Source organism: Streptopelia decaocto (assembly GCF_964273445.1).
Source record: "Streptopelia decaocto genome assembly, chromosome: 3".
NCBI lineage: Eukaryota > Metazoa > Chordata > Aves > Columbiformes > Columbidae > Streptopelia > Streptopelia decaocto.
The window spans coordinates 87,920,251-87,935,235 of NC_138656.1; the positions used below are offsets into that span (position 1 = coordinate 87,920,251).

Sequence of the window (14,985 nt, forward strand, 5' to 3'; positions counted from 1 at the left end):
CAATTTTAAACACTACCTAGTTGTAGATTTAATCTGAAAAAAAATGCTTTCTTGGAGATAGTAACAGCCCTCCCACACGAGGGCAGCAACTCAAAGCACCTCCTCTTAGTTTCCTATCCTGAAAAACTCACATGCAAACAAACAGGCAGAGCTCACCACCACAAAATTTGGATAGATGACAAAACTAAGCCCCCTCCCAGCTCAGCCCAGTGTTTGTCACCCTTTGAACAGCTGCAGATCTATTGCAGATCTTAGTACACCGAATGCTTTAATTGTAAGGGCAGAAATAGAATGGAAACTATAGTTTTGTTTTGTTGGTCTTTTTTTTAATTGAACATGACACCAGGATGATTTGAATAACACAAAAGTTTTTATAAGAGATTAAAAAACATAAAGCACTGAAACCTAAATGCATTCTTGCTAAACACATCAAGATACAAGACTATCTATATACTGTGTCTAATAGAAAAAACAAGAAATACAATACTGTTCCTGTCATCCTAGTAAATATTAAAAATACACTCTTTTTTCTTCCTGTTAGGTTTCCAAAAATATTTCTTAAGAGATTCAGACTTTGCTTGAAGAACAAAGCTCCATGCTCAGAGATAAATCATTTTAGGCATCTCATTTATCTCACCCATTATAAGCAGTTATGATTTTAATACCTTTAAGTACAAGGGAGGTAGGCCAGTATTTGATAAAAGCGACCTTAGGAACTAGGAAAGCTTCAAACAGCAAAACATGAATTACAAGACCAAGAAAGATCAGGCTCTTCCTGCAACACACATGATAAAAAGGCTGAGGCAGTCTGGACTGCAGACAGTCCAGAACTTTTGACACATCTTAAAAGTTAAATGGTACAGCATTCTTGACTAAACATGTTTTGCCCACACAGACCGGTGCCATTGATTTAATATTTTCAGCACGCATTCAAGATTATTGCCATATTCCTTTGCGGATGGAATTGGACCTTACTGTCTTCACCTTGGGCTGGTAGACAGCCCTCTGCGACACCCTCCCGCCAAAATGAAATTTTCTTATTAAAATTTCTTCTATAGAAAAAAAAAGGGGGCGGAGGGGGAGAGTGGGCTGGGAGGAGACAACTCAAGAGATGGGGACAATGTCTGTCTAGGCCAGAAATTAATAAACCTAAAGAAACATCTGGATCTGGTCACTTAGGATACAGTGCTGTCTTAAGAGCTTTCCGAACTACTCACAGTATGGTATAAGCCACATTGAACCCACTATGTATTGTATATGTATTGCAGAATCATCATAGAATCACAGAATAACAGGTTGGACAGGACTTCAAGGATCATCTGGTCCAACCTTTCTTGGCAAAGGCACATTCTAGACATCCCCCTATCTCCATGATTTCTCAGAGGTTATGAAGACCAGCCATACAATACCAGCCAGCTCTCTTAACCCCCTCGAGTGGACAATGTCAGGGTGCATGGATGCACAGGGGTCAAGCTCCTGTAACAGCTCACATCCCACCTCTTCCTTCACTGACAGTGGGTCTGTGTTTGCATCAACCTGGATTTCTGTTCCCAAGGCCTGGGGCCCAACACTGCTGGTGAAGAAAATGTCGAGAACCTCTGCCTTTTCAGCATTGTTGGTGACTACTTCACCTCTCCTGTTTAACAGCGTGCCAACATTTTCCTTCTGTTTCTGTTTGTTGTTTAAATACCTGAAGAACCCTTTCTTGTGGTTTCTGACATCCCTGGCCAATTTCAATTTGAGTTGAGCTTTTGCTTTTCTAACTGCATCTCTGCACACCCTGGCAATGTCCTTGTAGTTCTCAACAGTTATTCATCTGCTTTTCCACCTCTGGTATGCTTCTCTTTTGGTTTTGAGCAAACACAGAAGCTCAAAGTCTCCTGCTCCACCTACTTCCCTGACTTTTAAAGGGGATTAACTGTTTCTCTGTGCTTCCAGGAGAGTGTTCTTGAAAAACTCCAAGCACTCGTTATCTCCTTTATCATCCATGTAAACTTTCCACAGAATCCCTCCCAACTGAGCTCTGAGTGAGCTGAAGTTTGTCCTTCTGACACCTAAAACCTTTGTCTTAGTAATAACCTCCAGTGTGCTCAGCAGGAACTCCACAATATTGTGACCACTGCAGTCAAGGCTATCGCTAACCAAAATATTACAAAGCAGGTTTTCTTAGTTTGTGAGTAGCAAGCCCAGCATTGCCATTCCTTGTTGGCGCATCTAACACTTGTGTGAGGAAGTTGTCCTCTATGCATTCCAGAAACTTGATGGATAACATGTGAGCTGTTGTATCGTTCTTCTAACATGTCTGGATAGTTGAAGTCATCCATAAGAACCAGGTTCTGTTGATCTAAAGCTTGCTTAAGGGACCCAAGTACTGCTTCATTGGCCTTAGCTACTGACCTGCAGACAAAGGTGATAAGTTTCCCCCTGGAGATGACCTCTCTGATCTTGAACCAGAGGCATTCAATCGGGCTTCCAGAATCACCGTAGTTGACTTGTATACGTTCAAGGTTCTTCTTAACATAGAAGGTGACTACTCCTCTTCTTCTTCCCTCCCTGTCCTTATGAAACAGCCTATAGCCTCCAGTCATGTGAGTTGTCCCACCATATTTCAGTTATTCCTATAATATCGTAACTTTCCAACTCGATACAGAGCTCCTGGTATATATACACCTAAGGTGTATATACGCTGAGGTTGGTCATTCTGGTTCTCCTTTTGGGAGGCAGGTAAGGAACATTTGTCACTGCTTTGGTTGGCCTGGCTTATTCCCCAGCTGGATGCAATGGAGTGAGTGTTGACACTTCAGAACCCATCCCACAGGTCTTTCTGTTTAAAGCCCACCTCATCAAGTTGGCCAGCCTGCTGCGAAAGTTCGCCTTGCCTCTCCTAGACAGCTGGATCCCATTCTTCCCTAACAGGCTATGATCATCAAAGAGGCTGCACCAACTGCAAACTTTGTTGAGGTGTAGGCTCACACAAAAGCTGTGTTTAATATGAAGTTTGGCTCTTTGAGTGGCTGCCTTATTCAACCCTTCCTCACCCTGCTTCGCTATACTGCTACCTGCAGGTACACCACCACGGGCAGGCTGTTGGTTTCTATATCATTACCCAAAAAAAAGACCAAAGCATGATAAGAAGTACCAAGCTGCTGAGGTGAGATTTACCTTCAGTGTGTCTTATAGGAAAAGCAGAGTACAAAAGTCAAAGGCTGAAAGAGAGAAGCAGCAGCACAGGGAATTGAGTTTTCAGTATGCACGTCAGTAGACCCATTTGGCCCAGAAAGTCAGCTGCGCTTATCATGATGGTAATGATTAAAACTAAACTTAGCAGCTCCTGCCTAAAAATCATCCTGCTAGGACAGCAACATGAAGCAGGGAAGGAAAACAGAACATACTTCTGTACTGGATTAAGAAGCAGCAGGTGACCCCAAGGGAAAACTACAATCGCCAGCATGTAGTTCAACCATAGTCTTCTGCTACATGTAGTGCCAAATTAAAAACATTAATAGCCAAATAGTTAACTAATAGCATAGATTCAGCACAAAGAAAAACAAGAAAAAAAATACTGGAACTCAAAGCCCAGGCAGCAAGAGGATGATCAGATCCCTTCTTAAAGAGCCAAAACTAACTGGTGAGTATCTCTTTGAAATTTAAGAAATAACAAAAGGCTGTAAAACAGAAAGGCTTGATTTTACTACTGAATCAGAAATGAATCTAGAAAATCCTGAATTCACAAAGAACAGATCTACACTAGATTTCTGTGTTATTTATATCATTATTGGTTAAACATTATATACACTGTTTAAATAATTCAACTTGATATCAAGTCTGTACTGCCAAGAAACACCTACAAAGACAGGACATTTACAAAAGCTCAATTAATTCATTACTACCAACATTTCCACCAACATATAAATTTAAGCTATACAGAAAGAAAAACAAATGTATGGTATTTCATATTGCTAACAAAATATTAAGAGCAGTAAACCAGATGCAAAATAAGTGAGAAATGAGCCTGAAATGACCAATGGAAAACCAGTGTGCCTGGTTTTGCTATATGTTTTCTGTTAATTGTTTTAACATACACACTTCATGAACAGAATGTACATACTAATGCAATAAAAACCTTTAATGCTATTCAAACCAAGCTGAGATGACAGAGTAAAAGCTTTTAAACACCTTACTTAGATATGCTTCAGAACCATTCTATTACACAAACTTGCTGCTGTACAAAAAGAATTAGCAGTGAATTCTTAGACAAATCATAACTTTCTCTGGAATTTATTTTCACGTTGGATATATAAATAGGTAATTGCCAGTGGAAATGTACCCGAAGTACACATTAACATGGCATTATTGAGAGGTGGATGTAAAGGTCGTTTTTTTGGTCAAAGGGACTAAGCGAACCACAAAACCAGAACAAAAACAATCAAGCCGCCTCATATATGAGCAGATACGATTGGTGGATTGAATATTCTTTAACTAGCATTGATAAAGCACTCATTCAGTTAATTTTCTTTATGCTCATTGTCATGCTCATTTAATCAACAGTGAGCTTACCTTTCCTTTCGGTCCAGATTGCTTAAAATATGAAAAAAGAAAAAAAAACATAAGATGCAAAGCCCCACATGAGTTGCACATCACTATATTAAAAAATTATTAAATATGAACTATAACTGTTTCATTGTCTCTTGCATTCACTGGACTAGTTTTCAAATGAGCATTATTATTTTTCACAGCATTTTTGTAACAGTAATTATAAATGCATAAACAAATGTTACTTCACAGACAGCAACAGTCAGTGGTCCAAATACTACTCTTTTTCCATCTGTAAATTTAATTAATTCTGAACTCAATCTGGTCGTCTCAACTCACTGCAATGTAGAACCTGACATGACAGAATCCTAACACATGAATTAAGATCAAGCCTCATTTCCAATCCCCAATTGCCATGCAAAAAAAGATAAAACAAATTTACATAACAACTCATTTCCAACTATTCAAAAATACTGAAGTGTTTAAATTGAGAAAAAAAAAACCAGAAAGCACTACTTAAATATTTAGGAGACCACATGCAATCACCTACTGGATAGAGAAGGATAAACAGAAGCAACCAGCCAAGAATCTATAAAAATCTTTAAGAATTAGGGACAAATTTTCAGAAGTATCTCCTTTAACATTAAGGAATGTAGCTGGTGCTCACAACTCAGGTCTTTTGTATACCAAGACTGATCTAAAAATAGATATAACTAAGACCAGCATGACAACAACTCGAAAACAGTATCTCTCCTGCCTTCTCAAAACTCATAATATAGAATGCTGTAAGCTTTTAATGTGCGTGGCTACTCCTCCCAAATATCAAAAACCTAACAAACTTATGTCATATACACATTACACTAACATTATGCTAAACCAGAACAAATTCAAACTGTTTCCTGTTTTACTTCAGTCAAATGAAACATAGTAATAATATTACAGAGTAATATAAACACACTGTCCTTTTCTCAGAACGCTCACAGGAATAGAGCAAACTAACTCTCTGTTATCCAGAGGAATGGCAGGATTGAAAGTAAACCAGGTAAGAAGGTAATCCTGATAATCCTAGAGAGTGCAGTATGAAAATACACTCAGTCTCCAAGGTGCTCTGGGTTCTGGGGAGACAGTAAAAGGAATTCCAAACTGAATGTGACCATTGTCTCTCAGACTAGGGTGGGGGCAATCATTCAGTGCTAAACTCCATGTCTGTGTGAGTCACATCTGAGTTTATAACTCCAGCCAGATCCAAACCATGTCCGTATGGAGCCACATCCAGTATCTTCATATCCTTGGCACAGTTAATATGTAACTTGGATTAACTGTTTACAGGTGCTGTAAAGAGGCCAACTGTTAAGAAGTGTGAACTTTAATGCTAAGGAAACTTAAAGGCAGAGAAAAAAAATCCAGAATGCCTGATACTGTACATTGTCATTACAAGAGATGCCTCACTTGCTTGTTTTAAAATCCCGTATTAACAAAATCCATGGAAAAGAAATCTCACTTTTGCATCTCAGAAAGGTTAAGAAATGAGAATCCTGGACAGATCCAGGAAAGATAATGAGCAGTGTCCCTACAAATTGCTTCATGCAACTCATGCGTAAGATTTGTTAGACATGCTGTACATACATGCTATTCCAATGCCAAGCATTAGAGAAACATCAGTCAAAAGCATAAGACAGAACTATGCATCCATTAAATCAAGCAAAATAGTTTGAAACAACTACAACAATAGGCTAAGCAATAAATGAGAATCTGTTGTATCAGACGTGAATGAATTTTAATTTCATCCTCAGATTCCACTAGAAAAAAACATGGATAATATTTATCAAAATACTATTTTGAAATGCCAATTTTGTCTGGAAACTTGTATTTTAAATATAAGTGCAACAGATATTCACCCAGAATTTAACTTAACATGCACATGCAAAAAAGCAGAGAAAGAAATGAGAAATAAAGTACACAACACAAGCTCCAAATTCAACTTGATAGAGATTACAACTGAGTTTCATAATTAGTTTGCCCCACATGATACCATCCTCACTCAAAGAACGTAGTATAAATAACAGAATCTGTAATGCCAGTGCCAGAAACTCAATCTGCTCAGAACTAGTTTAATCATGTTTTTATTTTTGGTTATCCTTTCAATAATCTGCTATAGATTTAAGAACGATATGTTAGGTTAGTTCAGACTATTTTCCCTATGTTGTTACTGATCACCATACCATAAAACAATTCTACGAATGCATATAATGTAAAAGAACATAACTTTGTTTTGTCTGTAAATTAGTACAGGAAAAAAACCCAACACCTTAGAAATAAAGTTCCCTGCTACCAGCTTTTCTTTGTCATGATATCTACATTGAATTTTATTCTTGGTTTGCCACCCGCATTTTCTGCATATACTCCTTTCTGAGGAAACACCACCAGAATTTCCTTTTAAACTCAGCTATTTTCTAAAGATAGTAAAAACTAGCAAAAAAAAAAAAAAATCCCAAACAACTAAAAATATATGATAAAAAAATTACCAACTCTATATGCACTGGAATTTTGTAATATGAACAGTTTTAAATAGTCCTCTTTTAGTTTATTTTTTTTTCGTAACACCTATTCTCATCTCATTCATAAACCTCCATTCCCCATATCAAATAGTCTTGAGATCACCCTTTTTTGTTCATTAAAAAAAAAAAAGTAGTATTACAGAAGGTTGTGTCCTATTAATTTTCAATTTTTAAACTTACAAGCAGATTTAGAAGCTTTTACAAAGTAGCCAGTTGGCAAAAAAGATACTAAAATTCAATATCCTTTGCACAGTTTCTCTGAAGTACACCCTCAGTCAATGAGGTCATGTTCATTCTGACATCTTCCAGTAGTAAAACATGGCTCGGAATTGTTATAACTATTTTCTGCCTTTGAAACTCCTAAAATATTCTTAGCATAGGAGTTATTTGTCTGTTGTTCGTGTAAATGAACTACAATAACAACCGAAAAGAAAACATATTTAGAAACATTCAAGATGACTACTATCCAATTACTTCATGCAATATTCAGCTTGCTTGTATTATGCATTAGCTTGCTTTCTGCATGTCACACATACAAAGAAGTCACTACTTTTTTTTTTTCCACATTTCATTGTAATCTTATAAAGAAGCAAGTCCCATAGCTGAGAAAGACACGCAGGCAAATCTAACATCCCCTCAAAATTAAGTTATCTCCGGAGCAGACTCTTGCATGCTGAAGAAGCCTATGGCACTTAACTAGGTGAATCCATGTTGACTGGCTGTTTCAAACAACCATCTTACAGCTTAATCAATACACTAACATTATTAAGGTGAACATTCAGTGATACAAGAAGCAGCAGTCTCACATGGTTTTGCTTATTTCAAGTCATTTTAATCAGCACTGCAGATCAAGATTTTATCCCTCAGAATTACAAATAAAAAAAGTGAAAGACAAGGGCATGAACGCTTAGATATACCCTATGCTTTCCTCAATGGAACATCAAACAAAAATATTCTAAAAAGGACTGCATGTAAGAAGAAAAGAGCACAGGTGGTTCATCGTAAGCCACACTGGCAGCACAATCCTCATCTTTCAGTTTAGTTCACGGGAAAAGTTCCACGAATCCTCCTTAGTCATCTCTCCTTGCAGTGGTGGGAATAAACGTAAAGAGAGATCTCCACTGCATCCAGTGTTACTAAGGGGAAGGAAATGTCCATGCTATTTTCCAGTTACCGCTGACAGAACAGTTTGAAATGGAAGGAAGCAACAATGGTGTAGGTCCTCAGGGACATGAAAATAGAATCAACTTTTCAGTGTGTTTCTTTGACATCAGATTACCTTAATGCACATTTGGATCACATCATTCATTTACATTAGTATATGGGCTTTGTTTTTCCGAAAGTAGCAAATGGAAGTGAGGGAAGTACGAAGAAAAAGAGAATGATGCCTACATATGATCCCACCACCCCAAAAAATCTACACTAAAAAACAGAGAGGAAAGAAGGAGGCAGAAGAAGGAGGCTTCAAATTGCTAACAGGATGAAGCACTCACATGGGCTGGTGGAAATCCATGAAATTTACAGACAAAAAGAGCTTTGAATGGGCAAATTTTGAAAGAAAATTCCTTAAAGCAATGGTTAGCTCATATGTTTGTGACACATGTTGCATGTGAAAAGCCTGTAAAAAAACTTGAAAACCCTGCACTTTATAGAAGTCTGATGTAATTTAAGTTTTCAAAACAATTACGTTTAATTCAGAATAGCTGAGTAAGATTCCCCACTTTCCAGTCATCCACTCTAACAGCTATTTATATAAATGCAAAACTTTGCTTCTGTGAGATGTCCCAGTTTGTATGTTTTATGCTTTATTTACAGAATATATATGATCAACTGATTGATAACCATCCTTACACAAGCTGGAGTTTCTGTGAATTAGTATTTGATGACCATATTGTCAGTTATGTGAATTTCTACTGCATACCATGTTTGTCCATTTCAAAGTATCTTTTAAATATATTTACATTGGCAGGTGCCCTCCTATTGAATATGTGTCATAGTGTACTTTAAAATTAGTAAATTCTAATATTATATAAATAATAAGTCCTAAATTGTAAGTTTTATTAAACTTCAGTAATTAAGATCAAAGCTCATGATCAAGAATGCACTGTGCAGTTACTTATGTTTCCTTAAAACACTTCATAGCATAAGGAAAACCATTACGTACAAAACCAGAAATGACTTTTTACAATGGGAACATCTGGAGAAACAAGTGTAGTCTTACCTTTGGGCTGCTGTTTTTACTACTGGTGTTTGTGCATGTGCATGATGAAAACGTCTACCATGTACCACAGTTACGGGACAAGACATATTTTGAGTATTTTCACTGTAAACATAAAGAAAAATTGTTTAAGAAAAGACTCATGTATTTGTACACTTTCTCAGCTAAAAATTGTGGTGTCCTGCTCTTACAATAACAGCCATACAAAACCAAAAATCAACAGAGTATTTCTGAATCAGTAATACAACTTGTTGGGATCATCTGATAGGCATAAAATCATTAATTCCTATAATAAAATAGACATAGAAGAATACACAATTTTATTATTTTTCCTGGAAGAAAAGGTAAAGATTTTTAATAATTTTATCACAATCCAAAACACTGAACTAGCTCTCCTTTACTCAACCCCAGCAGTGCAGAAAGACATTGCCTTTTTTAATGAATTATAGCTATCTATTATTAATATTATAATTCCTCCTATACATTTTAATAATACAGAATATTAACTTATTTAATACAACTTAAAGGACACAATACGTGAACAGACTGAAGGGCACATTCAGGAATTTTCCTCACCTTATTACTCACATGGGAAAATAAAACTAGCAAATTTATGGATGTAAGATGGCTGGTAACTCAACACATCTCAAAAAGAAAAGACAAGGATTCTCAGGTGCTCTCAGCAAGACTCTGCACAAAGACAGTATATTCACCAATGTCTTTTAGCATTTCTTTGGTTTCTTCATTTGTTGCCTTTTGACACTTTAATGTCATTACTATGTAAAACAAGTAATTATTCAGAGAACATTACTTGCCATTATCCTCTCTAGTGAAAGCTGATTCAAAATCCAGTAGATCAATAATACAGTACTGCTTCAAAGATCGTTAGACCCTAACAATTATCCTGCATTCTTCCGTGACAGGACACACAATACTACATTTGAAATGTTCAAAGAACATGCAACTTTTAAGAGATAGCATTTTGATAATGCAAAATGTTTGAAATTATGGATATACAATACTTAAACTTTCCTTGTAAAATTGCAGGGAAATTTTAATTGCACTAAATAAAATGATGCAAAAAAGCTGATTGATTTAAAATATTTCTCAGAATTAATCAGCAGAAATTTTGCTCCTGCCGTTTGTGCTGTTATGAACAATGAAAAAAACTCAAGTACCAAAATTCTCCAAAAAGCTGACATGCAATTCCTATTCCTTCCTTTACATTCCTCCAAAAGATGAAAGTGAGCCAACTGCTTGCTTGCTTAAATTTCTCTTAAGTTTAGCACTACAAACTCTTTCGAGAGTGTTATATCAAGTATCATAAGTCAAAATTAGAAGCTGTCAGAGTATATCTGACTGATCGCAAGATGACAGTTACGACCTGAACGTGACATAATCATGCACATAACAGAACAAGACCTATCAAAACCAACCAAACAGTAAGACTCTTTTCTAGGATATGAAGTTTAGAAATATCATAAATGTTCTGGGTTAACAGTTCAACCTCCTCCAAAACTAACCTAATAGTGTCCCATTCAATCACCAACCTCTTGAAAGTAAATAAACTCATCTCCCATGATTCCAAACCAAGCCTATGCAACTATAGCGGGTCAGTCATCATCCAGGCCAAATTACAATGGACCTTCTGTTTAATGTTGTCACCTGAGAAATAAAAAGCTGAAAAACACTTGCCCTAAATACTTTAGGGTGTCTCAAACCCTCTCTGGCTTCCAGTTCAATGTCTTTGAAAGAGATACTAGAAAAGAAGGAATGCCTTCTCAAATGTTTAAGACTTAAAGAGTTTAAATAAGCAAGCAAGTCTATAAATATACCTGTCTCATGTGTTGTAATTTTATTTGTTGAATCTGAGCTTTGCCAAACTGTCATGATAGGGAAACTCTAAGTCTTGTGCTCCCACAGCACAAAAAACTGTTAAGCAACGGTTCTGCTTTCTGCCTCACACTCAAATAGTGAGAAACTCCAGTAAGTGCTGGAATAGAATATCGCAGCCTGCTGGGTGATCAGATTTGAATCAAAGCAGACTGTTCTAGATGGCACACTTAACTAGTTCATATGGCATCAGATATGCTTCCAAGTAGGCCAGCTGTAAAATACAATCTGCTCCATTATCCTGCTCTTTGAATAGAACATACTCAGTACAGACAGAATCACCAGAAAGTTTAATCATAAAGTTCTAGAAAGTTGCAAAATGGGCACAACCAAACTGAAATCTGGGTTTGCAAGTTTCTACACAGTTTCAAGAAAATTAACATACAACACTAAAACTAGGGTAATGGTCAGAAAGTTCATTGAAAGAAGAAATGTTGTAGAAGTCTCAAAGACTTACAATATATTAACAATATATGTCTCGTCTCCTTAACCTGATCTTAGAAGCCACAGAACCATTTAAAGTCTAGGCTCTGATGAAAACAAGGTTACACTATCTCATTCTGTCAGTTGATCCTAGAAAACTTCTTAACACCACAGATTCAAAACGCAAAGGACAGAGAAATCTTGCACTGGACAAAGAGATGGATCTAGAAGCAATGGAAGCATGACAGTTCAGGAACACAGGACACAACTACAGACTACATTAATTCTGCTGTTCATCAAATAACGTTTTTTAATGAACTATTAAAAAAAAATCTAAGAGGGATATAATAATGTGATAAAATTTTATATAACTTACTGAAAACTAGCGAAGATAAAAGCAATTTAAAGTAAGACCTCATGATTAAAAAACCAAAACCAAACCAAACAATCCCAAACCAAACCAACCACCCACAAAGCTATTAAGTTAAAGTTTGATACTGGATTTCCTTAACCAGATAACAGATGGTAACTTATTAGTTGGTTTAAAATTTTGTACACGCAAGTGGAGATGTAGAGGGAAAATTTCTTCTCACCATCCTTACCCATCCCTTCTTCCTGTCATTCATTCCCTGAATTTTAGGGAGTATTGTAGTACAATAACACTAATTTGAATCAAGCCTCACTGATCTGAGAGATTTTAATCCCTATTCTGCAGACAAAGTCACCATGAACAGCTCAAGTATCTCACCTTCCTATACTGAATCTAGCAGCTTAACTGCATGATCAACCTTCAGAATTTTCTCTAGTTGAAGAATCCAGCTATTGCAAGGATAATTATTAAGCACTGTCGAAGTGAACACACCACCAATCTTCACTACAGACAGTGACCAGATAACAAATCTTTATTGATTTGGGGATTTCGTTGTAACATATGTGCTATGAAATACATAACACTGTCACAATTAAGGTATTAAATCAAGATAATCACATTTCCAAGCAGACTTAGTGATCAAAACCTGAAAGGAGTTTAATAATGTTGGTAGTGTTTCAATCAAACATTAAGTGTTTACAGCAGTCACCCTGGCCCACACACATTCATTATTCCTCACAAAATTCCTTCATTAATGACAATTTACTAAGAAGAAGGTGGCTACTTATATTTTCCATTTAAATTCAGTATGAGCTCAGTACTAGTCAGAAGGTGGATGCCTGCTTTCAAAGTAGAAGATGTGACCTTTAAGTAAGGTAATACACATGCAACAGATTTTATGTCTTTTTAGTTCAATTTTCTAAATCATACTAAGTCTTAGGTTTATAATGCAGTATTTGTCAATAGAATTAAATGTTTACACTGTCTAAAAAAACCCTCAGCAATTATTTACCTTAAAAACAAAATAAACCCACATACCTTTCCGGAACTTAAGAAAAACACAAATACGATCAAGTCAAGACTGCTTTAACAGAACAGGGACAAAAATTATGCAGTAAGGTTGGATTTCAGTACAAATCCCACAGCCAGATAGGAAAAAATTCTAGTTTCCAGAGGATTAGAGGAATCATATTTTAAATGGTTAGGTTACTCAAACAACAAATACAAGTACATGCATGGGCTTCTTCACTACAAAAACAGAGCAAAGAAGTCCTGACAGATATATAACAGACATTTCTGTCTTTATGTCTGCATCCATGAACAGAATCCTAAAGAATGGAAGTAACCAGAATGATTCCATGAGAACTGGCCAATTTGAAAAGAAGGAAGCCAGAAACTTGTATTTAATCTTATAAATCTGCTGTGTGTACTAAAAATTAAATACTGAAACACAAAACATCATTTGTAGGGCATAAATCAAGGCTAATGAAGTACTGTGTTAATTTGTGTAAAAATAATTAAATAAAAGGATGGAAGTACTCGTATTCAGAGATCGCAAGAACTAACAAGGAAGTGCTTGAATGGGTTGAAAAATAACAGACGCCTGTGCAATGACTAAATTCTAACCTATGAAAAAAAAAAATACCTGCCATTATTAAATCTATTTTATTTTAAAAAACCTTTTAAGTTCCAAATAACATCCTATCAGTCTTCCTCAAAAAACAAGACACAGTATAGGTGCACTCTCATCAAAAAGCTCAGTGAAATAGTTCTTGTAAATGTCTGATTTGTGGATCTGATAAGGTTTGAAACACCTGTAGAGAGAATGCAGAGTTTGCTTTTATGTTTCATTGGACTTTGGGAAGTCAATGATTTTGGTTTAGGTTTACAGGAACAAACCCTATGCAACAAAACTCCATGGCCAGAGGTGAATTTTTAGACAGTGATGAGATGGGAGAGATTAATACTTTTATGTAAGTTTACAAGTCTTTTTTTGTCTTTACTAATGTAACATTTAGCTAGAAAACATTCATCTCAGACAAGTTCATTATTGAGAACTTAACAAAATGTACAAAAAATAAAGTATTAAAGACAAACACTTAACCTTATTCAGAATACCCTACTATATAATATTTATTATTCTGTAGTTACTGTTCCAAACATACATTACATAATAATGGCATGTCGTTTATAAGAACAGTAACTTGAACTATTACAAGTACAGAATTTTACTCATCAGTGAAAGTTCCACTGTTTTTTGTCAAAATGAAGCCACTAGAAAAAGAATGCAGGATAAGAATAGCCATCATTCACCTAGCATGCTAAACTATTGTTTATGTGGTCCTTACAGAAGTATCCCTAACAAGGAAATGTTCATAGCTGGTATTCTTTCATCAGAAAATACAGGATCTGTGGGGGTTAGTTTTGTTCTGGGTTGGTTGTTTGTTTTGTTTTGTGGGGTTTTTGGTTGCTGTTGCTTTGGTTTTGTGTTTTTTGTTTTCTTTTATGGAGTTTTTTTTGTTTGCTTTGTTTTAAGAGCATGCATTAATTTAAGACCATCCAGAAGCTACAGAAAAACTAAATTAGACTGCTACGGATCACATTTGGTTAAGATAGCGGATGAAGGGTCATCCAGGTTTTGAAATGCAATGAGATAAATATGTGGGAATAGGTTATATTTACAACATAAAGGCAAGAAGAATTCTTATTTTGACTGAAGTATGTACAATTCTTGTAGTAGTTCTTCTCTATCAAACTGATGGACCACCAGTCCAGACTGGAAATTCTGGATTTGTTCCCTGTACACCAGGTTCAAAGATCAGAACAGCAGGAGAGGGGACACATCACATAGAACTTCAAGAACTTATTTTCTCAAGTAACTCTGATAAGACAGTTCTACTAACCAACAACGCCCTACGGATCAGCATACATAAATGAATACGAGGACATCCCTCACACAGCTATGTATAGGTTAGATATTCAATGACTGG

At 36.1% G+C, this 14,985-nt stretch overlaps 1 protein-coding gene across 2 annotated transcripts in view; it reads right to left on the reverse strand.

Annotated features, from left to right (window-relative positions):
• Nucleotides 1-14,985, reverse strand: part of SENP6 (SUMO specific peptidase 6) — a 75,415-nt gene that overhangs the window by 35,784 nt on the left and 24,646 nt on the right. The window contains exons 5-6 of one of the 2 annotated variants that reach the window (XM_082047576.1): nt 9,313-9,414; nt 4,558-4,578 (exon numbers count right to left, since the gene is read on the reverse strand). In XM_082047576.1, the coding sequence (XP_081903702.1) occupies nt 4,558-4,578; nt 9,313-9,414 (123 nt within the window). The remainder of the gene's footprint in view (nt 1-4,557; nt 4,579-9,312; nt 9,415-14,985) is intronic. The other variant, XM_082047577.1, reaches the window with a different exon arrangement.